Genomic DNA, 27,501 nt, shown 5'->3' with positions numbered 1-27,501 from the left:
CCGTGTCGCGTGTGAGCGAAAGTACCCTGTGTCCCGCCATGTAACGTGTTGCCGCCGCCTCTGCTCTGTTTGGGTTCCAGCGCCTGGGATGGGGGCCCGGCTCCTGCCCCGACGTGGGGGCCCCCGGCCATGAGGAGAGCCCGGGGCCTGCCGCTGCCAGCGACTGCGCCGCTCCGGGAGCGGGGGCGCCGTCCCGGTGAGTGCGGGCTGCGGGCGGACCCTGCTGGAACCCCACTGTGTGCCCCGGCTTCCCGCCTGTGCCCGGCTTACCGCCCCGGCCCGTGCTGCTCCCCGGGTCACCCCGATATCCGCCCGCGTTCCGCTCCTCCCCCGGGTCACCCCGATATCCCCCCGCGTGACCCCGTTCCGTTCGTCCGCTGGGTCACCCCGATATTCGCCCGCGTGCCCCCGTTCCATTCCTCCCCGGGTCACCCCGATATCCCCCCGCGTGACCCCGTTCCACTCCTCCCCCGGGTCACCCCGATATCCCCCCGCGTGCCCCCGTTCCATTCCTCCCCGGGTCACCCCGATATCCCCCCGCGTGACCCCGTTCCACTCCTCCCCCGGGTCACCCCGATATCCCCCCGCGTGACCCCGTTCCGTTCGTCCGCTGGGTCACCCCGATATCCGCCCGCGTTCCGCTCCTCCCCCGGGTCACCCCGATATCCCCCCGCGTGCCCCCGTTCCTTTCCTCCCCGGGTCACCCCGATATCCCCCCGCGTGACCCCGTTCCGTTCGTCCGCTGGGTCACCCCGATATCCGCCCGCGTTCCGCTCCTCCCCCGGGTCACCCCGATATCCCCCCGCGTGACCCCGTTCCGTTCGTCCGCTGGGTCACCCCGATATCCGCCCGCGTGCCCCCGTTCCATTCCTCCCCGGGTCACCCCGATATCCCCCCGCGTGACCCCGTTCCACTCCTCCCCCGGGTCACCCCGATATCCCCCCGCGTGCCTCCGTTCCGCTCTTTCCCCTAGGTCACCCCGATATCTCCCCGTGCTCCCCCCCCCACGCTTCCTTGAGTTACCCTGATATACCCTGTGTGGCCCTGCCCTGCCTTCCCCCGGATCACTCTGTTATCCCCCTGTGCGTCTCCTATCTTGCCCTTCTCCCCGGGACACCTCAGTACTTTCCTGGCGCTCCCCGTTCCGCCGCTCCCCCCGAATCACCTGAATATCCCCCTGTGGTCTCCCACATTCTGTATCCTCTCTCCTAGTCTCGCTAATATCCCCTCGTGTGCCCCCCATTCTGCCCCTCCCCCTGGGTCATCCTGATATCCCCTTTGTGCTCACATCCTGTTCATCTTCTTGAGTTACCCCAATATCCCTTCATCTTTTTCTCCTCCAAGTCACCTGAGTGGTCCTCTGTCCTGCCTCCTCCTGGTCCCTCCAATCCCTTGGTGTACCCCTGGTCCTTTCACACCCCTGAATAGCCCTGATACCCTGATGTTGTCTCCATCCTGCCCTTTCCTCGAGTCACCCTGATCCCCTGGTGCCCATCCTGATCCCCGAGTCACCTATGTCTCCCCCCAGTCCTGCCCCTTGCCTCCAAGTCACCGTGATCTCCTCCAGTCCTGGCCCCTTCCCCGAGTAGCCCTGTGCTCCCTGTATCCTCTCTCCCCCCATCCCCCAAGTCAGCCCATGCTTCCTGTGGCCCCCTAATCCTGGCCCCTCATGAGTCACCCCCTGGGTTTTAGCACTCCTCCTTTGTGTGTCCTCTTTGCATCCTAGTTCTCCCCACCAGTCCCTTTCCCCGAGCCACCCTGTGGACTCAAGTCTCCTTATCTTCCCTGCCCGTCCTGTCTCTTGTCTTGGACCCCTAATAACCCAGTCCTCCTCATCTGTGTGCCCCCTGAATCATGCCAGGTACGCTTTTTCCTGATCTTCTCTAGCCCTGTTTTCTGGCCCTCCCAAATGCTCTGTGCACCCAGCCCCCTTCCCCAGATGTTTTGTCTGCTTTCCCCCCCAGTGATTTGCCCTCATCTTGGCCCCTGTTGCTGCCTTTTTTCCCCCTTCTCCCCTGTACCCTACTGGACCAGCTGTCTCTTCTGAAGTTCCTCACCAACCTGCCACCCTTGCTGTGTGATGGGGCAGCTGCAGTGGGCGGCTGGAGGAAGAAGGCGCCAGACATAACAGGATGTTTTTATGGCTGGTAGGGATTGGGTGGAAAAATAAACAAATGTAGGTGCTTGTGCCACTGAATAAGTTTGAGAACAGGGTGTCTGAGGGATGGGTCTGAATCCTCTGAGAAGAGGAGGCAGTAAGTGGCTTATTTTGTGTCACTTTGAAAAGAGAGCTAAATATTTACCCTAAACATGAATGAACCCATATGCAGTGTGTATGTCTTTAACACCTTCATGGTTCATTTTAGCATACTGGAAACACAACAAACCAATTTTTAAATGGCAAGTAAGGTACTGTTCTTTTGTGGGCAAGTGTTTTGCATTTGTATGGAAAGGTTGGGGTATGACTGGGGGAGGGGATTTCCGTGTGTTTGCCAGGAAGTTGGAAAATGAAAGCAACTCTGTTAAAAGCTTTGAAATTGTGTAGCTCCCCTCAGGACTTTGATCTATGTCACACTATCACAGTTGTTCTACAATTGGTGGAAGCTCTCCCTTTATCTGTTGTAAAGTTTCCTTTCTTTTCCTGCCTGAAGTGCTTTTAATTTATTTTTAAAGAATACAGCCACTGTAAATGAGAGTACATGTAATTTACACACACTTCTACAGTAGTGTCTGTGTAAATATCTAGCCTCAGATTTACAGCAATCTTCCCTCAGCCTTTTGCTGTGGCATTTTTAGGAAATTCTTTTCTCTAAAACTAGGACTATTTCCTTTCTGATGAAGTATTTTAATTAAAAGACTTAAGCCCTCTTTATTTTACACTGTTGCCATTTGGTACTTATTTGGCTCGATGGGATGATGTGAGTTGGAGCAGGGCTGTAGTTTCTGTTCTAAAATTTGGTGGGGTCTGGTTTTGATCATAGGCAGGTTTTGAATACTTCTGCTCTTCTGGTTTTCAGCTGTATAATGAGACAGATGCCCTCAAACTAATTTATTACAATGGGGTTATGCCAGAAAGCATTATATAAGTACAAGATGGTGCTATTTGTGATTAGTGTGTGTATTGTTGGCTGTTGGGATGTAGCACGTGCAGTCTTACTACATCCACAATATGTACTGAGCTAATTCCTGAATTTTATTTTCTATCTCTTCCCACTCAACTGTGGGTACAAGATTTTTGGTGTTGAAATAGCAGCTTCTGAAATGTAAAGGGATTGAATCATAAGACAATGCCTCATTCACTCTGTGCAGATTTTAGTGGTTACAATTTACTTATCTTCTTAACATATTCAAAACAAAAATCTTCCTTGTAATAAGCTGACACTTCCTCAATGAACTGTGTTCATGATTTTTGTCAGCCTGTTTGTTTTTAGGGTCTTAGCTCCTGTTTGTAGAGAATAGTTGTCCTGTTGTCGTAGCAACCAGGCTGAGTGTACTATAAACATTATTAAAGGAAACCTTTTCCATCCTAAATGAGACTTCCTTTTCATAATAAAATTAGGGTCAACATGCAAACATTTATCCTTTTTGTTCATGGATTATTCAACAGCATGCTACTAACAATTGCCTATTCAGTCATAAGCAAGGATGCTTTTATTTTCGACAGATGTGCATATCGCAGCTAATGTCATGTACAGCTGATAAACCCTTTTCCCTCTTTGTGCCTGCGGACCCAGAGAAAACCAGTCTAGTGTATTGAGAGTAGAGTGTCCTGACAAACAGAGGTTTCATAATGCACTCTGGAAACAAAAACTGTAATTGTTCTCTTTCCCACATCAGCAAGGTTAAAAACCAGATAAAAGCAGTGAGTTCATAATGTTTCCTCTGTTACTTTGAATGACTCCTGTGATGGTTCTCTTTAAATGTAGCATCTCCTTGTATGGCGACGGTGATTATGGAAATTCAGGTTTTCAACCATGGTGAATCAAGCAACAAAAGTTAGGTCCAAAGACTACACAACTCATTGCAAGCAGGGAGTTGTGACGTCTCCAGCCAAGAAAATTTGTGGATTAGAATGATTGCAACAACTGGAGGAAATGTGTGGAAAATTATTTTTGATCATAGGAGTCCTCTCTACTTGTGACTTCTGAACAAGGATTGAAATGTTTTAAATGCTAGATTAGGCAGGACAGAACTCTTTTCAACAACATGGCAACAAACATGGAAGATTGTCTTAGTCACACAAGACAAAACTCAGTCATGCTTACTGTGCTGATGTTGGAAAAACAATGTTAGTCCACCTGCTGTAGCAGCCCAGGAGTCTTCAATTCCAGGTGGTCTAGAACAGAGCTTTTTAGACTATGTTCTGTGGCACACTGGTGTTCTGTGAACAGCTCTGAGGTATGCCGCTTCTGTACTTTGTAATATCATGCACTGATGGTATATATTGTCTCTTATTAAAAACAGATACAATCTTGCTTTGTCTTTGGTGTGATACCTGATTCAGTTACTTTATTTTGTTTTTGCTGTCTATGTTGCTGTTTTTGTTTTTTATCTGACAACCATTTAAAAAAATCATAGGCAGTCCTCATTATTGTTTGGTGTTCTGTGCTCTCAAAAAGTTTAAGAAACACTGGGCTAGAAGAGCCCATTATTGATATTATTATCAATGGCTCATCTTCCTACAGACAACAAACAAACAAAAGACTTTCCCATGGAAATGTATAGGGCACAGCAGGGAAGGAAGTATTTATTTAGTTGATGGTAAATGTTTTAGTTCCTGGGGGAATGTCTATTTCATCTCCAGTTCTAGAAACCTATGGTGTAAAATGACCCCTTAATTTTGAGACATGGACTGGGAGTCTCATAGGGTGAGTTTGAAGTAGACTGAATTGCCAAATGATAAAACGTGAAAAATGAAAATTTATGTACAAGCTCTTATTGTAAGAGGACCTCCTCTGGCCTTGCCGTCAGAGGCGCTTCCTGCCTTGCTGGCTATAGTTTCTCTTACAAAACAGGCCTGGTTTTCTGTCTGGCCTACAACCCGGTGTTCAGTGGAAGCCAGAGAGCTCAGAAGGCTGTGTTTTTTAATTCTTTATTTTTGAAGTTTGGCTTTTGGATTTCAGGGTTTACTTAGTGAAAAATTTCTGTAACGCACACTCCGTGGGAACTGACAAGGTGTTTTGTTTCCTTCAGGGTTTTTACTGGAAGTCCTGCTCTCCAGTTCAAATTAATTCTCTGGTGAATTGCTTACCTTCATTTTTATTATAAACAGGCTTTTACTGGCAAATGCCTGTTGGAACTGGAATCCTTTATTAAGTTTTAAAGCAGTGTATAATATTGAGTTATGGCTTGTCATCAAAATACCAGCTGATGGGGGCAGGAGAAATCCAGCTGTTGCTCTGGTTCATTTTGCATTTCAGTAAAGTTGACTTAAGTTGTAAACTTTTTGAGTAAGTTGTAAACTTTTTGTTCTCTATGTGTATGGTGCCTGCCATTATATGGTGCTTGTCTACAGCTAGGCCTCCTAGACACTACAGTGGTACAAATAGTGAATCCCAATAATAAAGAGAAATACTTGGGAGACACTCTGATATTACAATGATAATGGAGGTGGAGATGCACGTAGCTACACAGTGACCTTAAGGACTAGCATGGAGATAGTGTCTGACATATAATAGGAACCAAGGTCCTTTCTTTGTTCTATACAAAATGAATCACGTTTTTACGTGAGATAAAACATTAAAGCAGTAATGCAGGAGAATCCCTGAGGCTTACAAGTATTTCTATGTAGGGATTAGGGATAACTGGATATCGCTTTTCAAGAAATGTGCTAATCAAATGTCTGCCTTGTTAACCTACTTACATGATGATAAGCCATCATACCTGCTTCCCTTTTTAGTGTGTTAGAGCTGCGAGTATTTGTCCAGAGATACAACATATCTCCCTTATCCTCATTCATTTCTTCAGTGCATTCTATTTCTCACATTCTGTTTTGTCTCCCTGTGTTTGTTTTTTTTTGTAAGTGGTAGAATTAACTTTCTTCCCTTAGGGTATGTTTGTACTTACAGGGAGCGGCCCACCGTGATCAATCTTCCAGGGATCTATATTGCTGCATGTGTGAAGACCTGGCAAAATTAATCTCTCTGGGCTCAGCTGTTGACCCTGGTACTCCACGCTGATGTGTGGAGTAAGGGATGTCAGTGTAGGTCTGAAGATCCCTGATCTACACGAGGGAACAAAGTCAATCCTGATACATCGATTCTAGCTACACTAAGGCTGTGGCTGCACTTGGCCAAAACTTTGAAATGGCCATGCAAATGGCCATTTCGAAGATTACTAACGAAGCGCTGAACTGAATATTCAGCACTTCATTAGCATTAGGATGCTTCCAGCCGCGGCACTTCGAAAGCACCACTTTCGAAAGCGCGCGCTTGGCGCAGCCACATGGGGTCCTTTTCGAAAGGACCCCGCTCCTTTCGAAATCCCCTTGAATAAGGGCTGGAAGGTGCCACGGCCGGAAGCATCCTAATGCAAATGAAGCGCTGAATATTCAATCCAGCGCTTCATTAGTAATCTTCGTAATGACCATTTGCATGGCCATTTCAAAATTTTAGCCAAGTGTGGCCACAGCCTAATAGTGTGACTGGTATTGTGTATCTGGGGTCCACTTTGACCAGGCCTCAGTCCTTCATTTGCTCACTCCCTCTCTTGTTCACTTTCTCACTTAGTCATTCAGGCAGAGGGAGAGAAAGTACTTCTTTGGGCTGGTAAGTTGCAAAGATAGATCAGCTGAATTAGGACCTGCCCAAAACAGTACCTGCCCTGAAGCACCTAATTTAAGTCGGAAAGTTTTGCCCGATGTAATCTGTCAGCTGTAATCCAGTTGCAGGACTGACTTGACTTGTAGACTGCCTGCTTTCTTCCATAGGCAGAGTATGGCCCCTGGCCCGTGTGTGTGTACTAGGTAGTAAAAAAATCATTACTAAAGCTCCTTTTTCATTGGCAGCCCCAACTGACACTTTATTAATAAATTTTGCTAAAACATGTAAACTGCATCTTGCAGAATCTGAGTTCACTTTCATCTTGCTTAGAAGCCACTTGGAATACAAAATAGTTTATTTTTTGTCCAATTTCTTTGTTTGGGTACACAACTATACCCTAAGCTTTCCTGTATATACAGGACAATACTAGCACTTACTCCTCGTATAGTTAAACCAGTATCCCAGGATAACTGTGCCACTCCATGCTAGAATAAGAGCATCTTTTTGGTTTATCTTAAACTTCTTCCAAAGCAATGTGAGCCACACTGGGAAAAAAGCCTGCCCTGTGCTGGAATAAGAGGGTTCACTTGGAGTGGTACCAGGGTAGCTATATCAGCTTAAATTGACATTTATGAACAGAAGAAAGGAAAGTTAATTTTACCACACATATGAGCCAGTGCAGTGAAAGTGACCTAACCCTGGTGTAGATGGTGCTAGGAAGCATTTTTTCATTCACATAGCTACCGCTTCTTAGACAGTAACTACAGCTGTGGGAGAACCCGTCTCATCACCGTAGCGAGTGTCTGTGTCGAAGTGTTGCAGCTGCACTGCTTCTTGTGAAAACACAGCCCCTGGTATACACAGATAGACCAAGGAAGTGTCTGTAGAATTGCCATTGTATCATCTATTGACTGTATACCTCTACATTTGTGACAGAAGTGATACGTTCAGAGCTGCATGAGCTGGGACTGACAGGACCTAGCCCTAAGAGTTTGCCCCGTAAAAGACACAGCTAGGACAAGATGCAGTGGGGGCCTGGAGGAATGTGTTAGTTTGGATGTTAGCTTTCTCCAAAGCTGTGGAAAAGCTAATTTGTGGGATTTTAACAAGGTGAGAACAGGGCCTGGTGGACTGGGATTTAGAGCCTTTTCTGTGCATAGGACGTAACAGAGGTTCCGAATGCTCACAGAAACGTGACCTTTCCTGTAGTGTTTGTCTCTAATTCCTGCTTGTTGTAGTTGCTTTGAGCAGTTGAGAAATCCTTTTTCACCAATGACTCAGTTTGACTTTCCCTAAGTGGCCTGATTTAGTTAAAGGTGGGGCTAAATATAGACCTTGTGAAAAAGACTTGTGGGAGGAGAGGGTGGCAGCCAGCTTCTAGGCTGTCATTCTGCAGGGAATGTCTTCCACGACTGGGGACTAATTATTTTTGACTCCTGCGGAACTAGCATCCTTGCTCCCTCCCTGTCCTGGTGAGATGTAGGAAATGGTACAGTTCACAGCCCCTTGTCCTATCTGATCTCTGCCCTTTGGCCTTTCAGCTCACTGCTATGGACAGTACAATCACCTTGTGGCAGTTCCTCCTCCAACTCCTCCAGGAGCCTCAGAACAAGAATATCATCTCTTGGACCTCCAACGACGGGGAGTTCAAATTGCTGCAGGCAGAGGAGGTGGCCCGGCTGTGGGGAATCCGCAAGAACAAGCCCAGCATGAACTATGACAAACTCAGTCGAGCTCTCAGATACTACTATGTGAAGGTAACGATACCCATTAGTCCACCTCATTTCTTATCTGTCTTACACCCAGCTGCTGCCTACTTAGCTTTGTTTCCTTGTTCATTCTCTTCAAGGAGATAATGTCGGTTGTCTTTTGCTTAGGTGAGGTGTGACAAAAATCCCTCCCACCCCAGTGCAGTATTACCATTGTAATTGTTCAGAGATTTCAGAGAGCTTCCTGTGACAGATCACCTCTTACGTTTGCATGTTTCACACATTCCTTTGTTAATAGTCGACAAAAACAGGTAGTCTTGAATGCTTCAAAACCAATTAAAATCTTGCTAATAACTATGAGAATTTTGTGTCTCTGTATCTTCCTTAGATCTTTCCTACAACTGTTTGTACAAAGTTGCCCAAAATGTTTTTCTTCTTGTGTTCATAGTATAAATCTATACCTCTACAGTAGAGAATAAACTGACAAAGCTCAGAGAAGCTTTTCCTGTTTAGCTTATGCTTTTATTTCTTGTTAGCTTTTGAAAGTCTCAGGTTCTGCAACACCACCATGCTTTGACCAAAAGCTTGAAGGAGTTTAATTAGAAACAGGGAGTAGTCATGTTAGTTTCAACAACCTCCCAATAGGTGGCTTATCCCACAACTGTTGTTGTGTGGGTGTTTAAGAAAAGAAAATAACATATAGTTTCTGATCTGTTAGTCCATTGCTCAGTTTATTGTTACCAGGACTGCATAGCTTCTTTAATCTTTTCTATTAATAAAAAAAAATCTCAGTTGGTAGAAAGTAGCTGTCTGGGTGGATTTATTTAAATCAAGGCGATTTAAATCACCAAAGAAAATCATTGATTTAAATCAAGTTACCAAAGAAGCTAAGACCAACTGTGCTTAGAGTACACTTAATCTTGGAGTACGCTGCATTGAACTCACTGCCACATCTGGTTTTTGCGAAAACAAATACAGAATGGAGTTCTCTTGGGAAAGCTGAGTTATGCTGAAGTAAAATAGGGATCAGATTTATGGCATCATCATTTGGATTGAGGCCATGATGCCTCAAATTAAAGGGCATGTATTATGTAACATAAAAGAAGAAAATGGTAATGGCAACTCTGGATTTGGCTTACTGTGGCGTTCTGCATTGCATACTTGCATGATAGATGCTAAAGCTAGTTAACTAATTAAACAAGCTGTAAGATTAGCTAAGGTAAACTTTTTTTCTAGCAACAGCAAACAGTTTTGGAATTGTCAACTCACATTTAGACTAAAAAGCATAGAGAGAAGCTTGAAGAATGATGCATTGTATCGTGAATTATTTGTTACTAACCAGGTGATCCACTCAACCATGTCAATATCTTCAAAGACATCATTTTTCCCCAGTAAGCAGTTTTCCTTAGGATGTTTTGTTCTTGCAGGTAGGCCCTGCATCATCATCTTGCACTGCTTACGCTTGACACCATGTCCCCCCCCCCCCGCCCCCGCCCCCACCAGGGAACTCATGTCTTCGAAGTATTCCCAGATAGGGAGTCTCTTACATCCAGAAGCCATGACTGTTTTTGTGTGACAAAAGTGTTGGGGAATATAAGAAGCTCTGTATGTGTTGAATAATGATTTCCCTTTTCCTTTCCAATCCCCTCCACTGCTCCTTTCTACATTGCCTCCACCCTTTCTAATATATTGTCTCTCTGTCTTGCAAACAGTGTCTTAACTAACTCCTCTGATGTGCTTGGCCAAAGTCCACCACCATGTAAGCACAGAACAAGAAACACTACTATCCAACTTGTGTCTGTCTTTTATAGAATCATAGAACCTTATGGCACATGCTACTTTTTTGTCATCTGAGAAACGGAAATTGAAACCCCCCAGAACTTTAAAGAGGCTAGAGCTCGTAGTTAGGCTGCACAGACTAGAGACATTAATTCCTTTTTATGTGATTTGGTGTGTGTATAGTATGTTTGTGATGAGATTTAATTGTAACTGTTTTTTCTAAGTGAGAAATTTAGTATTTTATTGATTATTAAAAATCTTTACTTTTTTAAAATTTTATTTTAAAAAGATGGGTATTTTTTGTAATCGACCCCGGTAGCTGTATAAGAAATAAGAATCTATTTAGACCAAAAATGTTTGTGTATACTTCTTGGAACGTAAAAAATGTATCATTAACACATGCAGTTTAGAGGCATGATTTGGCCGCTTTTTTGCATACCGTCCTATTGAATACTTCATCTTGCCTTTTTTGCTTTTATTACAACCTCTTAATAGAATAACCATGGTCTATTTTGAATACTCAGACCCTGATTCTGCAAACACTTCTACCTGTGAGTAGTTTTCCTGACATCAGCTCAAATGCGTATTTGTAGAATTGGTGCCTAATTTCATGATCACCTGCTGTGTACTTGGCTTGTTGCTTCTGATCTTGATGCTGGTGATAGGTGCCAATATCTGCATCAATTTGCTATTGCTAGCTCTGGGAATTTTTTCATAAGACTTAAAAAATGCGAAGTAGCTTTAAGGTCATTGCTAGGGATACATTTCAAATGAAGTTATGTTTGTGGTTTGGTTGGGGTGTTTTAGCAATAATAAGTCACAGAGAGGGGTAGCTGTGTTAGTCTGTACAGATAGTCCCCGACTTACGAACAGCTTATGTTCTGAACATCTGGTCGTAACTCAATTCAGTCGTAAGTTGGAAATACCCTTATACTGTAATCCCTCGAGGTACGCGAGGGCTGCTTTCCACACAAACCTTGTGTACCTTGAATTTCATGTAAGTCGGGGAGGGCTTGGGTTGGGGTCCTGGGAGGGGGCAGTGGGTTAAGCCTGGGGTGGGTGAGGGTGGCAGGGGTGGTGGGAGGGTGCAGTTGAGCTGGGGCTTGGGGCGAGGGTTGGACCTGGCCAGGGGGTTGGGGACGGGGCTGTGGAGTTGATGGGTGGGGGGTTGGAGCTGGAGCTCCATGTGCTGGGGTGGGAGCCCAAGGTGCACTTTGAAGCCGGAGCCCCACGTGCTGGGAGAGCGAGCTGGGACCATGGGGGATTGGATGGGGTTGAACGGGGTGAACTGGGGTAGGGGTTAGCTGGGGCAGTAGAACCTCATGCCCCTGCAGCGGCCGACAGCCCGAGCCTCACGCGTGCTGGTGGCTGACAGCCCAGCACATGCTGGGGACAGGGGGTTGAGCCGGGTGGAGGGGGGATTGAACAGGGGTGAACCGGGGTGGGGGTGGGTTGAGTTGGCCGTGGTGATAGAGCCCTTGTGCACGCCAGTGGCGGCTGACAGCCAGGGCCCCAAACGCCGGGGGGTGTGGAGGGAGCTGGGGCCATGGGAGGGAGGGGTTGAGCCAGGTGGGGGTGCACTGAGGCAGGGTGGTTGAGTGGAGGGGGTTGGGAGCCAGAGCCCCATGCATGGGGCGTTGAGCCGGCACTGCGGAGGGGGTTGAGCCAAGCGGTGAAGGGGTTGAATGGTGATGAGCGGGGGCCAGGTTGGAGCCTTGTGCATGGTGATCTGGTGCCACATGGGGGATGAGGGGGGTTGGGTCCAGGTCTGCAGGGGTTGGGGCTGGGACGGGGGTTGAGGCCTGGGCATGCGGGGGGGGGGGGTTGGGGCAGGGGGATTGGAGCCAGGGCCGGGGGGGGGGTTGGAGGGGAGCCCCAGGCGTGTGGCTGGCGCACCCTGCTGGGGGAGATAAGCTGGGGTGTGCTGGGGGGGTGTGTGTGAGAGCTGGAGGTTGGTTGTAAGTATGAATGGTCTAAGTCGATGTGTGTGTTAGTCAGGGACTGCCTGTATCTGTTAAAACAACAAGGAGTCTTGTGGCACCTTAAAGACTGTTAGATTTATTTGAGCATCAGCTTTCATGGGTCAGAACTACTTTGTCGATGCATATGATGAAGTGGTTTTGACCCATGGAAACTTATGCGCAAATAAATTTGTTAGTTTTTAAGGTGCCACAGGACTCCTCATATTTTTATTTTGAGAAATAATAGTTTGGTTGGATATCTTTAGATTGTTGGCACCCTAATGCTAATAGAAACTAAAACTTTTTCTTGCTGAAGTAAAAATGCCAACTACGCTTTAGTCAGGTTTGGGGAGCAAGAAGATGATGGGAAATTATTTTCTCTGCCCACAGAATATCATCAAAAAAGTGAATGGTCAGAAGTTTGTATACAAGTTTGTTTCTTATCCGGAGGTTTTGAATATTGCCCCACTGGTGATGGGGAGAACTGAGGGAGACCCAGCAATGGCTGCCTTTGCAGAAGTCAGCAGTGCTCCAAAGGACCTAGAAAGCTATGTGAAAGAGAAACCCCAGACCTGTGCAAAATCATCCAGCCGTAATGACTACATCCATTCAGGCATGTATTCTTCTTTTACTCTGACCTCCCTGAACTCCTCCAGTGTGAAGCTCTTCAGGTCGGTCAAGACTGAGAATCCAGCTGAGAAACTGGCAGAGAAAAAACCTGCTCAGGATTTGACACCTTCAGTCATAAAATTTGTGACTGTGACTGCCAAAAAGTCTTCTGTTGCACCCCCTGCCTCTGCTGCTTCAGTTATCTCCACTCTTCCTACAGAATCGGAAGAAACTCTCCAAAGTTTGGAGACGCTAGTTCCACCAAAACTAACTCCCACTGAAGCTCCAGCCTCTTTGCCGAACTTAACCACCACTTTTACCCCACCACCACCTGTATCTGCCGTATCTCCTGCTCTGGAGGTTCCTGCCACACCCCCTTCGCCACCTTTGAGTTCTAACCCTGACCTGGACATTGATACGGACATGGAGTCGGTGGCTTCTCAGCAGTTGGAGCAGTCTCAGAACCCTCAGCACCTATCCCCAGAGTCCAGAGAGGATGATTCATCTGTGCTAGAGAAGGATTTTGCCAATCACCTCTCCAGAGCTAAAAAACCCAAAGGGCTGGAACTAGCTCCCACTCTGGTCATCACAGGCAGTGATCCAAGCCCCCTGGGGATACTAAGCCCGTCTCTCCCTACTGCATCTCTTACACCAGCATTTTTTTCCCAGGTAACCTTATTCCCTTTTCTTTTGTTTCTGTCAACAACATTTCTTGCATTTGACAACCATAAGGGAGGACAGGTTGCAAAACAAGTAGCTGGGGGGAGTGGCTGTGTTTGGACTCCTGAAATGAGGCCTGTCTGCCTCTTTTAAAACCAACAGCTATTCTGAAATATGAAATGACCAGTGTTATTTGAAAAGTGCTCTACAGCTCTTTGGCTATGGACGCACAATATTGGTGTGCAGAAGGAAGACAAACTACAGTACCCAACTGCCTCTGTTGTTCAGTTATTAGCATAGGAGGCATGATTAGAAATACATTGACGATGACCCAGTGTTCTCGCTCCAGGGCCATGTCATGCCTATGTCCTTCAAGCAGACTGCAAAACATTTGGGTGTTAGATGATTAAATGGAAATGTTGAAATCTCGGCCTTCACTGTTCCTTCCGTCTGTCCAGTAGGAAGCTACTTTCAACAAAAAAGTAGCAGTGTGACAACGAGATCAGAGTGTTACTCTTCTGTGGAAAAGGTTCAAAATATCCAAAGAGCCCTGTGTTTCACTGTTACACTGTGCTGGCTGGTTCTAATTTCATTCCTGTTAGTAAATTGAAGTTAGGTCCTTCCCTAAATTTACTGCACTGGGCGCAAAACTGACTGAAGATGTGGGAGAGAGCCCCATTGCACTGTTATGGAGCCATTCTTGGTTGGATTTGCTGGAATAGTTGTTTGGTATACTTGGAAAATCTAGAGCAGTGTTTCTCAACCTTTTTTTTTATAACGTACCCCTTTCAAAAATATAAGTATTAATGGTACGCTTACCACTGGCTGAGAAACTTAGTCCTAAAGTAATCTGTGGTCTTGAAACAAGTGCTATTCATCCTTTCCAGATTACTGCACCCTTTTCAGGAGTCAGATTTGTTTTGCACACCCCCAAGTTACAAACTACTTGCAAAAATATCACAGAAAATGACTACTGAAAACTTGCTGGCTTTTATGATCTTTTTTTCAAATAAATGAATTGGAATAGAAATATTGTACTTACATTTCAGTGTAAGGCATCTGAAGCAGTAAAAACAAGTCCTTGTCTGAATGAACTTTTAGATTGTACTGCCTTTATTTGTGTTTTCATAAAGTTTATTTTAAAACTAGGCACATCTCCAGATGAGTTAATGTACCCCTGGAAGGCCCTGATGTACCCCAAGGGTATTTGTACTCCTGGTTGAGAATCACTGATGTCGAGAATGCTCCCCAGTAGGGCGCTATTTTTTTCTGATCTGTGGCTGAGGTTTTCAGTGACATCACAGGGCATTTGGATGTCTAAATTCACTTTAATTTTAATCTCTTTGGTGGTTTGGGAAATACTAGCTTTAGGATAGTGGAATCCCAGTTAGAGCAGACAGCTGAGAGTCATGTCACATCACCTTTGTGCTGTCACACTTTCCACCTGTAAAAAGAGGATAATTCTTGCCTCCTGTGGGCCATTGATTTTTTTCATGAAGAACTGCATGGGTGTGGAGTACGTTTTCAGACTGAGGTGCCTGCACTTAGTCATGTGCAGGACCTGCAGCAAGTGGAGCTGATTTCCTAGCAGTGTAAACCCCCACAAATCCCTTTTGAAGTCAGCAGGAGCAGCAGATGTTCAACACAATTGAAAATCAGGCCTTTTTTGTTTTGTTTCTTTCACGTGGAATTAGACAGCTAACTGCTGGCACTTAGGCCATAGTTCTCAAAACCCAAAGCGTACAAGTGCAAAGAATAGTTAAATATTACTATGCGTCAGAACATGCAGGATAAATTACTGTGTATTTTTGTCTCTCTCACAGACTCCCATCTTGCTCACCCCAAGTCCACTGCTCTCGAGTATTCACTTCTGGAGCACGCTCAGTCCAGTTGCTCCTCTCAGCCCAGCAAGATTGCAAGGTGCTAACACCCTTTTTCAGGTAAGCTCCCATAACACTAGCATTGCTAGTCTGGTTGTGCTCCACTGCTGACTGCCTTTTTGCAGACTTGTGGAAACGTTGGGGGTTGGATCAGTCTAAGGCTTTTACTGCAAGATTGTCAAAAATATTCACACATTTAATCAATTGGAGAAGTTCTATCTGCAATTACTGCAGCTATTTAAATGTATAATGGACACTTAATCCAGACCAAAGGTCATAAATAGCCAGTAACTCTCAAATTTATAGAATTTGGTGGACACTTCACCAGAAGTGGCAGTTTGTTTCTCCGTAGTGATGATTGTAGGTCAATATATGTAACAATGTTTGTGTCATTAATAGTGATAGAACACTTTGTTTTGTTTATTACATCTTGCTGTTTGGAAAGATACTAAGCCAATCTTCATAGTTAGTATTAGGAGAGGGAGGCTTGTATATCCTGTGGCAACCTGCCTGACAATTTATCTGCGTGGACCCTTGGTTCTATTGGCACTACTTCCAGTATGTTTGCAATGGGCTAGCAATTCTGTCACTGTTGTTGTGGTTGTTTTTTTTTGTTTTTCCTGTAGATTTTTAAAAACCGAACTAAGTACGAAAACAAGCTATGTGCTGGTAATAAATCTCCTCAGTTTGGAATTGGGTGAAGCAGGTCTGCTGCTTGATTCTGTGAAAGTGAAAGGTGTCATTTTACTGGCCATTTTTGCGTGATTTAGATTTAATATCTGCTTGGAGATGTTGGGATCAGCTTACATGTCATTGTCAGAGTACCTCTATATTTCATTAGTGCACCTGCAGAACAGTTCCACTCCCCACGGACTCAGTACCTACCGATCAATATTGAAGCGCAATGTGGAGTGCGTGTTCTGCTGTGCAAGAGCAGGTTGAACCTCTCTCATCTGGAACTCTCTCATCCAGCAACATCCATAATCCAGCATGATGTGAGTGAGCTGGACTGTCACTTATCATGGGAGTGGCCAAGTTTCCCAAGGTCCTGTAAAGTTTGTTTATCACCCCCAGTCCTGGCTCTCAGTGGTCTGTGCTGTTCTATAGCTGTAACATACCCTTAAAAGTCTTCTAAGAGCCATGTAAGCAGTGGAAGTGTTGGTGATGTGCTAGAAAATATTGATCTCTCATTGTCTGGCAAATTCTCTCATCTGCGCTGGTCAGGTCCCGAGGGTGCTGGACGAGAGAGGCTCAACCTGTACGTTCATTAAAGAGTCATAGACCTGTGATTGTTTTCTTAGTTGGGGTAAAGGCTATGCTCAGTCTAGAGATAAATGAGTTTAGGATTGAAATTAGATAGTTTTTAACCATCAGAGAAGAAGAAGTTCTGTAACAGCCTTCCAAAGGAGAAGTGAGGGCCAGAAAAGGCTAATTGGCTTCAAGTCTGATCTTGATAGCATGATGGTGGGGATGTTGAGACTTTCTACCGTGGCATGCAGCTGATCAGTGACTGCTGTCTGTTGGAGAGGAGACCATAGACAGGAAGGGCTCTGAGTTACTACAGAGAATTCTTTCCAACAGGTCTGGCTGCTCGGTTGTGACCAGATGCTCAGGGTCTAATTGATGGCCATATTTGGGGTTGGGAAGGAATTATGTTCCAGATCAGACTGGCAGAGACTGTGGGAGTTTTTCTCTTTCCTCTGGAGAATGGGACACCCATCACTTCCACATTTAAACCAGTACAAAAAGTGGATACACTGTAACTTGAAATCTTTAAATCATTATATGAGAACCTCTACCTGAGTTACTGTGATCATGTGTGGTTGGTAGGATGATGGTGTGTAGGAGGCCTGATTAGATGATCACGTTAGTTCCTTCTGGCCTTGAAGTCTGAGTGTAACTTACAAAGTTGATCATTGTGTCTGCTGTAGCTACGCTGATAGTAATGTTTGGGTTCAGAGAGACCTGGATGCACTGGAAGTTAAAGTTTCCATTGCCAGATGATGATCTCTAAACGCTCCTGGTAGTGGGGGAAGCCACATGGACTTTTCCAAATTATTTTAGGCTCTTTGTAAAACTTCTTGTGGAGAGATCCTGAGAGATGAGAACAAAGAAAATGAAATAATAATTTTTAAAAAAAACCAACCCTAACTCTCTGCTTTGTTTCCTAGTTTCCATCAGTACTGAACAGCCATGGGCAGTTTACTCTGTCTGGACTGGATGGACCATCCACCCCTGGGCCATTTTCCCCAGATCTGCAGAAGACATAGCACACAAACTCATGGAAAGGACAAACTGGGGAACAATGGAAAGAGATGACATTAAATGTGATCCGTTTTTAAATGAGCAATTTATAATTCCACCCAGATAACGAACAGCTGTAGTTTTTGCCATTCCCAGGTCAAAAGCCTTTTTTGGAGAATTCCCTTTTTTGAAGACTAACTTGGGAATGCAGAGGGAAATGCCTTACTTGGAGTCCAGGCTCCACAATCTTTTCTTTGCCCCCTTGGTTAAGAAATCTTTTCAAGGGAGTTTCTGGTGGGATGCATTGACTGAGTTCTGATCGACTGGAGCAAAACATTATCTAAGACATCTCTCCTCGCTGGCACGCCCGTTCTTCTGTTTCCTTTGCTGGGCCTGAAGAGAATCAACCATGGTTGAAGCTGGCATTCTATGAAGAGAGTTTGAGTGCAGCTTTGCTGTGGCGCTAATGATAACTTTCTCCAGCAGCAACTAAACAGCACGCCTCAATCTTTTTGCAGGGTGAACGTTTCCAGGAGTACTTATGGTGAAGTAGGTGAAAAGCACATCACTGTTTGGAGGGTGTTGCATGTAGGTACGGTAATCCAGCCATTTAGTTTCACTCTTAGAGAGGTGGGCTGGTAAGCTCCAAGAAGCTACTTGTAATATTGTGAGCAGGCAGGGCTTGGAGACATAATGCATCATGGCATGAATTCTCTTGGGGTTCATAAGCTGCTTTGAAATCTTTGGTATTTCTTTCTGCTTATATACACACACATACATGCACTTCTGATGCCTGCTATGTGTGTAAAGCCTGTAAATTGGCTCTACAAGCTTAACACATTGTGCTAACTTAGTTCTCTCCCCACCCATTGGATATTTTGTGAGAGACTGAGGGTTGTTGGTGTATTTGGCAAGGGACACTCTGGGGCTGGTTGCTGCTTGATATTCTGGTCTGCAGTTCAAGGGGAAAGAACACGCACATCCTCTGCTTTTCAAGAAGTGAAGCAGCCAAGGTGGAGGAGCCCCTCCTCCCAGCTTTGTCTCAAGTTCTTCTTAAAAATCTTGCTTTTTAAGAGCAGGTAGTGTTGGAATTCATGAAAATTGGGGTTTGATGTGTGCAGGACAAGACTTGTGCAGCATCAACAGGAAGGTGAACACATGCACGTTCCAGGTATGTGGGCGGGTGTGGTGGTGGTGGGGTAAATCTGAGTGTTCTCAAAAGCCATTTCACACTGGTGAACTAAGACTGGTGGTGGGGACAGTAATCTGCTGCAGTCTTTTGTAGGAAAACTGAGATAGATAAGAATCACCTAACACTAGGGGGATGTCTCAGGTTTTTGCAGTTCTGTCACCCACTGTCCGTCAGGCAACAACTTCCTCTTGCTACCAGTGCATATGCAGTGAGGATGCACAGGTATAAGCTGCCCACTAGAAAGGGGACTGAGACTGCGCTTCTCTCTGTCATTCTTATTTGGGATGACTGGCTGTCCCAATTTTAGAGGGACAGTCCTGCTATTTGGGGCTTTATCTTGTATAAGCGCCTTGTACCTCCCATCCCTGTCCCCATTTTTTCTCTCTTGCTGTCTGGTCACCTTACCCATATCAGTTGGTTCAGAAGAGATTCTGAAAATGGGATGAGCACAGAGAGAGGCGGTACCTTTCAAACAGAGTTGAGCTATGTTAGAGAGGGAAGTTTGCAGTGTTACTCCTTGCATTGCACCTGTTCTTAAGAGGAAGAACGGTCAGTCTAACACTTAAAGCATGTTCTAACTTCACCTTTAAGTGTATGTGTTTTGAGAACATCCAAAACTGACTGTGATAAGATGGAAGTGTGTTGTTGTGTTTCAGCACGGCAATACATAGATCAACATATACTGTATCTTTAATATTTCCCCCTTGAGAAATGGATGTTAGCAGTTACTTTTTTGATTGCTCCACCAGAAGAATCTCCTGTCCCAAGTGAATTCAGAGGAAAAGAATGTCTGGTTTTGATGGGAGCAGAAGGGAGTTTGCTGCCTCCTTGCCAGATCAAGTCAGAGGCATACTGCTGATTCAATTTTTGAACATCAGCAGCTAAGGTTAGGAAGTCCCTTGCTTGTGCCCCTTAAAATGACTGTGTGCAATATTACTAGTTTATAAGGTAGCAATGTAGAAAGAAACCTGCAAGTAGTAATTCTGAGCAGGCATCTGGGATTCTTTGGTCACAGGATAGCTTACTGCCTCCTTTTAAAAAAAAATTATATTTCTATATATATAAAGTATATATGATTAGCAGCACTTTGCAATGGTTATATTAGGCTGACTAGTTTTATGTCCAGTGAGTGTGCAGGCTGGAGGGTCGTATTGCAGAATGAGGAGTAACATTAAAAAAAAAATCATGGAGCACTAAAAAATTGCAAGTTCATTGCTTCCCTTCCCCTCCCCCCATGGAGAAAAGCCAAGTTCTTTTGTGTAAAGATTGCACATTGTGTGTGTTTGTTTTTCATATTTGTGTGGCACATCTCTGAGTTATATGTGGGCAAGGGAACCCAATCCATATGAATATTGGTGCAGCCATCAGTTTCGCTTGGTCCAGTTTCATATTGTCAGCTAAGTAGCTTCAAAGGGGTGCACTGCCATAGTTTGTTGACAAGTAGCACACACCATCTGTGATGATATATGTTCACCTTCTCAAGGGTGTACTCATTACAGGAGAATACCTTCTGGGAGGCAGCTAACAAGCTGATTATTTGTGCCGATGTCAGTGTCATTCTAACTACTTGACAGATATTGTTGAGGACTATTTATTGTCCCATAATGACTGTGGAGAAAAAATTCCCAATTAGGGCAAAATATTGTTAGGGAGTATGTTTGGAAATCAGTATAATATGATTCAAAGAGGGGAAGCAGGTTGAGGTGGGTGGGGAAGAAGAGACTTGATATGAGATTAATTTACATCTTTTTTTCATTCCCCTTCTTACCTTTCCAAGTCAGTTTACAAAAGTGCCATTGTGTACCTCATCCTGTAATTGCGTAGTTGCGTAGTTTTCCAGTTGGCACATTCCCAACGACACTTCTTCCTATGCATCTTCCATTAGTTCAGGTTGTGTTTTGCAAAAGCTTAGGCTAAAATGAAAGACGACAGGTTCCTTAAATTCAAAACTCTTGTGCCTCAAACTTCCCAGGCTTCAGCGACTATCATTGCTTCGTTTATAAATAGGGTATGCATTCTGAAAGGCTTTGGCATTCAGTAATTTTGCTTGGGAAAACACATCTCTTTGCTATGGTTTCACAACCTCAACATTATCTAGCAAGTGTGTGTATATTCTGTGTTGAGTTTAACCACAGTGAAGGCCACTTGTGTCCAGTTCTGTGGCATGTATATCTTCCTTTGAAAAGTTAACGTGTTGTATAAATCATTGCTTACTATGGGAAGAATCTCTCATTCAGTCATCTTTCATGCAAGCTCTTTTATAGCAAATCCAAGGACTTGCTTTCGTATTGTCTATATAACGCTGCTCACCATGTGAACACACATTTTAAATTCTGATCTATTTATGGAAAGGTTTTCTAACGCTGCATTCAACAATCTCTGTAGTTCTGACAATCTGTTGGATGTGTGCAGTGTTCTTTTAGCCATGTTGGTCCCAGGGTATAAAGGGAGACAATGTAATGTCTCTCAGTGTAATGTAATGACGAGGTAATGTCATTTATTGGACCAACTCCTGTTGGTGAAAGAGTTAGGCTTTTGAGCTCTGCAGAGCTTTGCTTCAGGTCTTATATATCTGTATCATCATATTTGTACTTTTTAGTTACCTTTTTGCTACTGTTTTATAGTATTTTTATATGTAATCGTATTTTACTATACAATTTCACCAATTTTTCCATTGATGCCTATGTGTTTACAAGATGCATCTCAATGTTGTATCAAGAGGCTATCTTGGTATATGTCAAACATAAAATAACTAATTCAGTAGTTAAGGGACGCTGTCAAGGTTGACAAGACATTAAAACTTGATGTTTGGGTTTGTGGGTATCTGCGAGGACTTTGCTCAGCATCTCTTCTTAGTTCTCATGTGCAAGAAATGTACTTAACCCTAGGTCTCAGAGACCAGAACTTGTGTGTATTTTACTCTGTCTTAAGAATAGAATAAGGACAGTATGTCCATTGTATAGAAAATCCAGGGTTCACCAGCAAAGCTGAAAATGCCATCACTGCTGCAAAGCTGATTTGGGGTACCCTAAAAAAGAGGCACCAGGTGACCTGCTTAAATAGAAAGTCTCTTGAGGAACTGATTTTTAGCTTGATGATACCGAATAGCAGCAACTGCTGCTTATTATGGACAGTATTAGAAGAACTTTCACTTATTGTGTAATCTTTTGGCTAATGCCAGTCACTAAAGTTGCGGGTATTATGTACAATCCTGAGGCTTGATCCTTTCAGTACTGCAGATACTGCCAAGTTAAGATTTACAGATGGATTGCAGTGTAGACTATTGTTTCTAAAGGTCTCTTCCTTTAGAATACAGTTGGGTCACAGTCATGAGTTGCCTATTGAGAGAATACTATTAGGTAGTAAAATGGGTATGCTTTGAGCGAGTCATTCTTGATAGGGCCTCTTTAAAGGGTGGTGATTCAGGACAGAGAAAGATCTTTCAGAATGAAACTTTGTTGTTGGTGCACTCCTTTCCCCATAATCAGCAATAAGACCATAATGCTTTTGGCACTCCAGGGCAATTGTAATTGCAGGAAATAAAGCAGTCTTGCCGTCTGTCTTGTGCATCAACAGGTTTGCTGTATAAATTTTTTGGCTCTGGTGATTCATGAGGCAGAAAGAACAGAATTTTATCCTCAGATGACTGATGGAGCATGAAGTTAGACATGCCAGGACTTTGGCTTTTTAAAGGAATATGTTGATATCAGAGAACAGTCAGTGCGGAACACAGATCGTTTGTGGACGACACAGTCTTGCCAACAGTGACTATGCTTTTAAAAAAAAAAAGTGTCACAAGGTAAGAAAACCAAGCAAAACCTGTTGTTCATTCAGGAAGAGAGACACCATTGTACCTCTCCATCTTTCATGCTGGTCAAGATGGTGCTTGGTGCTGTACGTGCTGGGGACTAGACTTGATGATTTCTCAAAGTTCCTTCCAGTTCTAGTATTCTATGTCTCTGTCACATCATCTTTAAGATAGGTGATTCTACAAAAGCCCCATATGTTAATTAGTTAATATTGTATTTAATTTCCCTCCCAACCAAAATAATGCTGACTTTGAAGTTATTCCAGCCATCTGGGTAAATGCACACTTTTTTTTTTTTGACAGTTGAAGATTTGTTTTTGTATGTGTTATTTAACTTACTGGAATGGCTCTAATCTCATGAATATTCATATTTATATATATATATATATATATATTTTTAGGGACATACGGTCATTTTTTAGCCTGGGTCCCAGACTTGTATGATATAAAAATGCTTAAGATGTAGATGACAAATAAATACTGCACTTGGCAGTTGCCACTTTTTAACGTCTTGCACATTTCAATTATTTTTTAAAATAGAATTGAGTACTAAAATCCATTGTGCCATATTTTGGGCTAATAGCATACCAGGTGTTTTTTTTTTTTAACCTGTTCTTGACCTATTGTACTTCTCCCCCAGAAGTGACTTAAATTGGTCATGAATTAGTTTTATGCTCAAATTTGGACACACATTTTATTTTTGAAACTTGGAAATGAATATTTGTGCCTCCGTGGAGACCTCACATTGAAAGGATCATCTCAAAGAAATTTTTTAACAGCAGAGCTCTGAACCTCTTAACAGCACAGTTCATTTAGCAGACATGCTGACATGACTCTAAGAAGCATGGCATTGGGGGAGGAGAAGATACTTGGCAGGAGTTCAGCTGTAGCCCCATTCAGTCTTTGAGCAATAGTTAAAGGCACGCTAATAACTGGAAGCTATTATTGGCAACAGTTTCACACAAGCAGGCTTTCTGGTTGGCTTTTGCACAGTTTCTGAAACATATACTGGGTATGGGTAAGAAAAAGGATTAGAATGCCCAGTCTTGCTGGTGTAGGTTCTTTGATGTGTTGTGGGGTTTTTGTTTGTGGTTGTGGGTTTTTTTATTCCTTTTGGCTAGGATGTCTTAAATCTGTAGGCTACTGCTTTATAAAGTTGTGTTGACTTAGTTCTGCTGTTCAGTTGCACAACATTTTCTATATGATGTGCTAGATTCTAATGTTATTTCTTTGTAACCATAGTTGTGGTTATTTGTTATATATTTTTTAAAAGTCATATTCTAAAGTTCCCTTTTAAAATATTGTGTTTTTATTGCAGTGTTACCAAATGGCCTTATGTATGTCACAGTGTTTGTGATAGGTACAGTTGCGGATTTAATGGGCATCCCTCCTCTTCTTCCGTGTTTATAGCTGAGATAGTCTTAGTGATCAAGAAAACTCTCAACTTGAACTGGGAGTACTGACTTGAGCAGCAGTTATCTCCTCTGAGTTGTATTAAGATAGCTGGAAATATTGATAGAAAACTCTGCAGGGAGCTAAAGAACAGAAGAGTTGGGTGTCGGGGGGAGGGTAGTCTGAGGGAGCTGATGCTCTCACTGGAAAGTTTGAAAGTTTACAGGTGGTGTAACTTGGGATAATTTACTCCAATAAACATGAACTAATGTACATTGGCAGAGAATCGGCCCTTTTAGCTTCTTATCTAAGGGGCTCAGAGCATGGGGGATGTGAAATAATTTTGGGAAAACTTAAGCAACATGGTCAGTTATGGTAACATGGCTCAGTAACTTTTTAAAAAATTAATTAAGTAGAATAGGTTCAAAGTTTGTAGAGCATCTTCAGATTTAAAGTTGCCTTGTTTACAAGTTGGGGAAAAAAACCACCTGCAAACTCAAAAGTAGGATCTGAAAGTTAAGCTGGATTCTTTTCTTCTTCGGGTATCACCACCTGTGGATGAGGTCTGTAGCCTGAACTCTGCAGTCCTTTTCACTGATGCAGCCTTTTGTCTTCACCAAGGTGAACGTGTGGAGCAGAGGGTAGAATTATCAACCTGTTCTTTTTTGAAATGCGAAAAAGAACCACTCTTACTTCTCTGTAATCCTAGCTCTGCAGAGCTCACAATGGTAAGAATCTAACCCTAATTACTAAAATCAGCACCTTTGCATGAATACACAGGGGGAAGTAGATGCCATTTTCACTTACTCTTTCCAGAGTAGAATTGCACTTTAATCTAGTACAGAGTCAGAAGATAATGGGAATTTTTGCTCTGGGGCAGAGTTGTATATATCTGCTAGCCTCCTATGTATTCTACACATGATCTCGTAGTTTTGGATAAACATTGTAATCCTGGGCAGTCCTGGTGTTCTGATTATACCAGGACAAAATTAACTGGGAATAAAGTAGCTTTTTTTTCATTGTAACTCTGTTCTTTTGCAAATCTTGTATTTGTAATAGCCAGTATCTTAAAGCCATTGTGCTGTTAAAAAAAACTGCTGGTATGTTATATAAATGCATATTTAGCCAAAGTTTTGAGAAACTATTTAGCATTTCCCATCTGTGTTCCTAAAGCTGCTTTTATTGAACCTCCTTGCATAAGAGATTAGTGAGACCTTCAGTATATCAAAACTAATCTGATGGCATTCGAGATACTGACTATAGTCGATTTACACCACCTTGTGTTTCATCTTTGAGGAAAATGACTAAACTCAAAGGCACAGCATCATTTGTTGAGGAACTACACTGTAGCGACTCTTGGCTTTAAAAGGTTGGTGCATTGGCTAAAGTACATTGAAACATCATGAAGGTGTTCCCTGAGGAATCAGGTGACTTGTTCTCAATTTTTGTGCAGAAGAAAATCCAGTGTGTGGCAATTTAAAAAAAAAAAAAAAAAAGTGGGGGGCAGGGTGGGGAAGGGGCGAGAAGCTATTTTGTATAACAAAACAATTGTTCAAGGGCTTTGCTTTGTATGATAATGCAAGCTGGCTTTCAAAAAAAAGAAAAAAGCATTGTAGCAAATTATTCAAGTCAATTATATGTTAATAGAGACATGCAATCAGACATGGAAAACAATTGTATTTTTTTAAATAAATATTTTTAACAAAGTCCTTGATCTTCTCTCCTTTAGAGGAAAGAGTCACAGTTGCTGTACTGGCATAATTAACTCCCTGATATGTTCGTTATCTGCAAGTATTTACAGGCGTGCTTGCGTCTTGTCCAGCAGAGGTAAAGAGCTTGTTGCACAATCGTTTTGGCACAGCTCAGTGTTGCTTTCCTCCAGGTAAGAGCTCTTCCTGTGGCAGTTCCTTTCTTAAGATGGATTTATAGGGCCAGGCCATGCAAAGCATTGTGTGCTGGCAACAGTATTTAGCCTGCTGCTGTCACCCTGCACAGACCCAAGCTGTTTTTCAGAAGATGAAATACTAGGATCTCTAATGTCTTATTTGGAATAGACTCTTTTGAAGGTAATATTACAAATACAGTCATTTGCTATTTCATATTGATCCTGTATTACATTGGTGCATAATCTAAATCAGTCCATTTGTACCTGCTCAGGCAGCTGACTGGCTCTTCAAGGAGGATTTTTCCTTGAGGCGTTTGAAATGAATCCTGATACCAGCTATTGGAAGTAATAGAAGGGAGTATTTGCAGAATAATCAATCACTAAATCTGTTTGTCCTGCCTCACTGACCCCTGTGCACTCAGAGTGGCATCAGGTCATGGTACAAAGGAATTACAATGCATTTCCAAGTTCACATGAAGGAGGAAGGTCAAAAACTAAGGCCCTTGTCTCTGCTACATGGTGGATCGATCCAGCAGCAGTTGATCCACTGACCATTGATTTATTGCATCTACTGTAAATACAATAAAGCTATCTGCGAGAGCTGTCTTGTCGACACCAATACTCCACCAAGATGAGCAGAATACCCAGCATCAACGGGCGAGCAGCCCCTTCTGACCTTACTGCACACAAAACTCTGTGGTATGTATGTTGATTTCCTCTGTACTAGATCAACAGAGCAGGTAAGTGTAGACAAGAGGCCTAAAACGGGTGAGGAACCGGCCTGTGGATTAATTTGATCCAGCCTGTGGCAAGGCTTGGGGCTTCTCCCTGCAGTGGACCAACCTGGCACTTGTGCTCCAGCTCGGTGGTAATTTCAGAGAGGAGCCCTGGCACCCTGAGTTGTGTGAGTGGGAGGAGTCAGGTCAGAGTGAAGGGGTGTGTGTGTTTTGTTTTTGTTCTTTGCTTTTCATTCAGAGGCAAGGCCATGGTCGGTGAGGTGAGGGCTAGCGTGTGGGCCATGACTGATTTTTCTATGGGTCAACAGCTCCTTACCAAAAAAAGGCCCCCTCGCCCTTCCCAAAGGGGCCCCTGTGAGTAACCATTCACCTCAACACAACACATTCATTTCTCTATTGTCAGGGCTAGGGTATGCTCAGCCTTTCATATGCATGAACATAAACTACTTTTACAGAAGTCCTACCTTCTCAGGGAATTTTCTGGGAGGAGATTTTGCTTTGCTAAGTATAGAGGAAATGGTAGTTAGGGTACTGATTCTAAAAGCACATGCAACCCTTTCCTGGATTTAGGGAGGGTACTGCAGTTTGGAATTCCATAGTGAGTGGTGCATGCTGCTCAGAATAAATAAGAGCTTATGTCAAATGGCTCTAGATAACTGAAATTGTATCATTTGAGAGCCACTGCTCATCTCATTCTTGGAGGTTGCCTGTGACAGTTACACTTACAGCCTAAAGAGAATAGCATAATCACTTTTAATTAACATTGCTTTATATACACACATACATATGTACATCCTCATACAATCACATGAAAGCCTACATCTCTTTAGGCTTTCCCAAGGTATCTCCAGAAAGCTAGCATCATCACAGGTGCTAGTATTGTA

The 27,501-nt window shown here is 43.6% G+C and overlaps 1 protein-coding gene across 1 annotated transcript; it reads left to right on the top strand.

Annotated features, from left to right (window-relative positions):
- On the top strand, positions 1-27,210 carry ELK4 (ETS transcription factor ELK4). Its single transcript, XM_074977333.1, has 5 exons — positions 1-196; positions 8,303-8,518; positions 12,601-13,488; positions 15,303-15,419; positions 17,531-27,210. The coding sequence occupies exons 2-5, from the start codon at positions 8,312-8,314 to the stop codon at positions 17,627-17,629; spliced, it is 1,311 nt and encodes a 436-aa protein (XP_074833434.1). The 5' UTR covers positions 1-196; positions 8,303-8,311; the 3' UTR covers positions 17,630-27,210.
- The last annotated feature ends 291 nt before the right edge of the window (positions 27,211-27,501 follow it).

The sequence above is a fragment of the Carettochelys insculpta genome, chromosome 26 (assembly GCF_033958435.1).
Source record: "Carettochelys insculpta isolate YL-2023 chromosome 26, ASM3395843v1, whole genome shotgun sequence".
In the NCBI taxonomy this organism is placed as follows: Eukaryota; Metazoa; Chordata; order Testudines; family Carettochelyidae; genus Carettochelys; species Carettochelys insculpta.
Note: the sequence above shows the minus strand (reverse complement) of the source record. Positions and strands in the feature narration are given on the sequence as shown.

Bases quoted from the DNA above. Each gene is read 5' to 3' on its own strand.
- ELK4 (XM_074977333.1), top strand. From the start codon at position 8,312: ATGGACAGTACAATCACCTTGTGGCAGTTCCTCCTCCAACTCCTCCAG. The intron at 13,489-15,302 runs GTAACCTTATTC...TCTCTCTCACAG, and splicing joins CACCAGCATTTTTTTCCCAG to ACTCCCATCTTGCTCACCCC. The intron at 15,420-17,530 runs GTAAGCTCCCAT...TTTGTTTCCTAG, and splicing joins GTGCTAACACCCTTTTTCAG to TTTCCATCAGTACTGAACAG.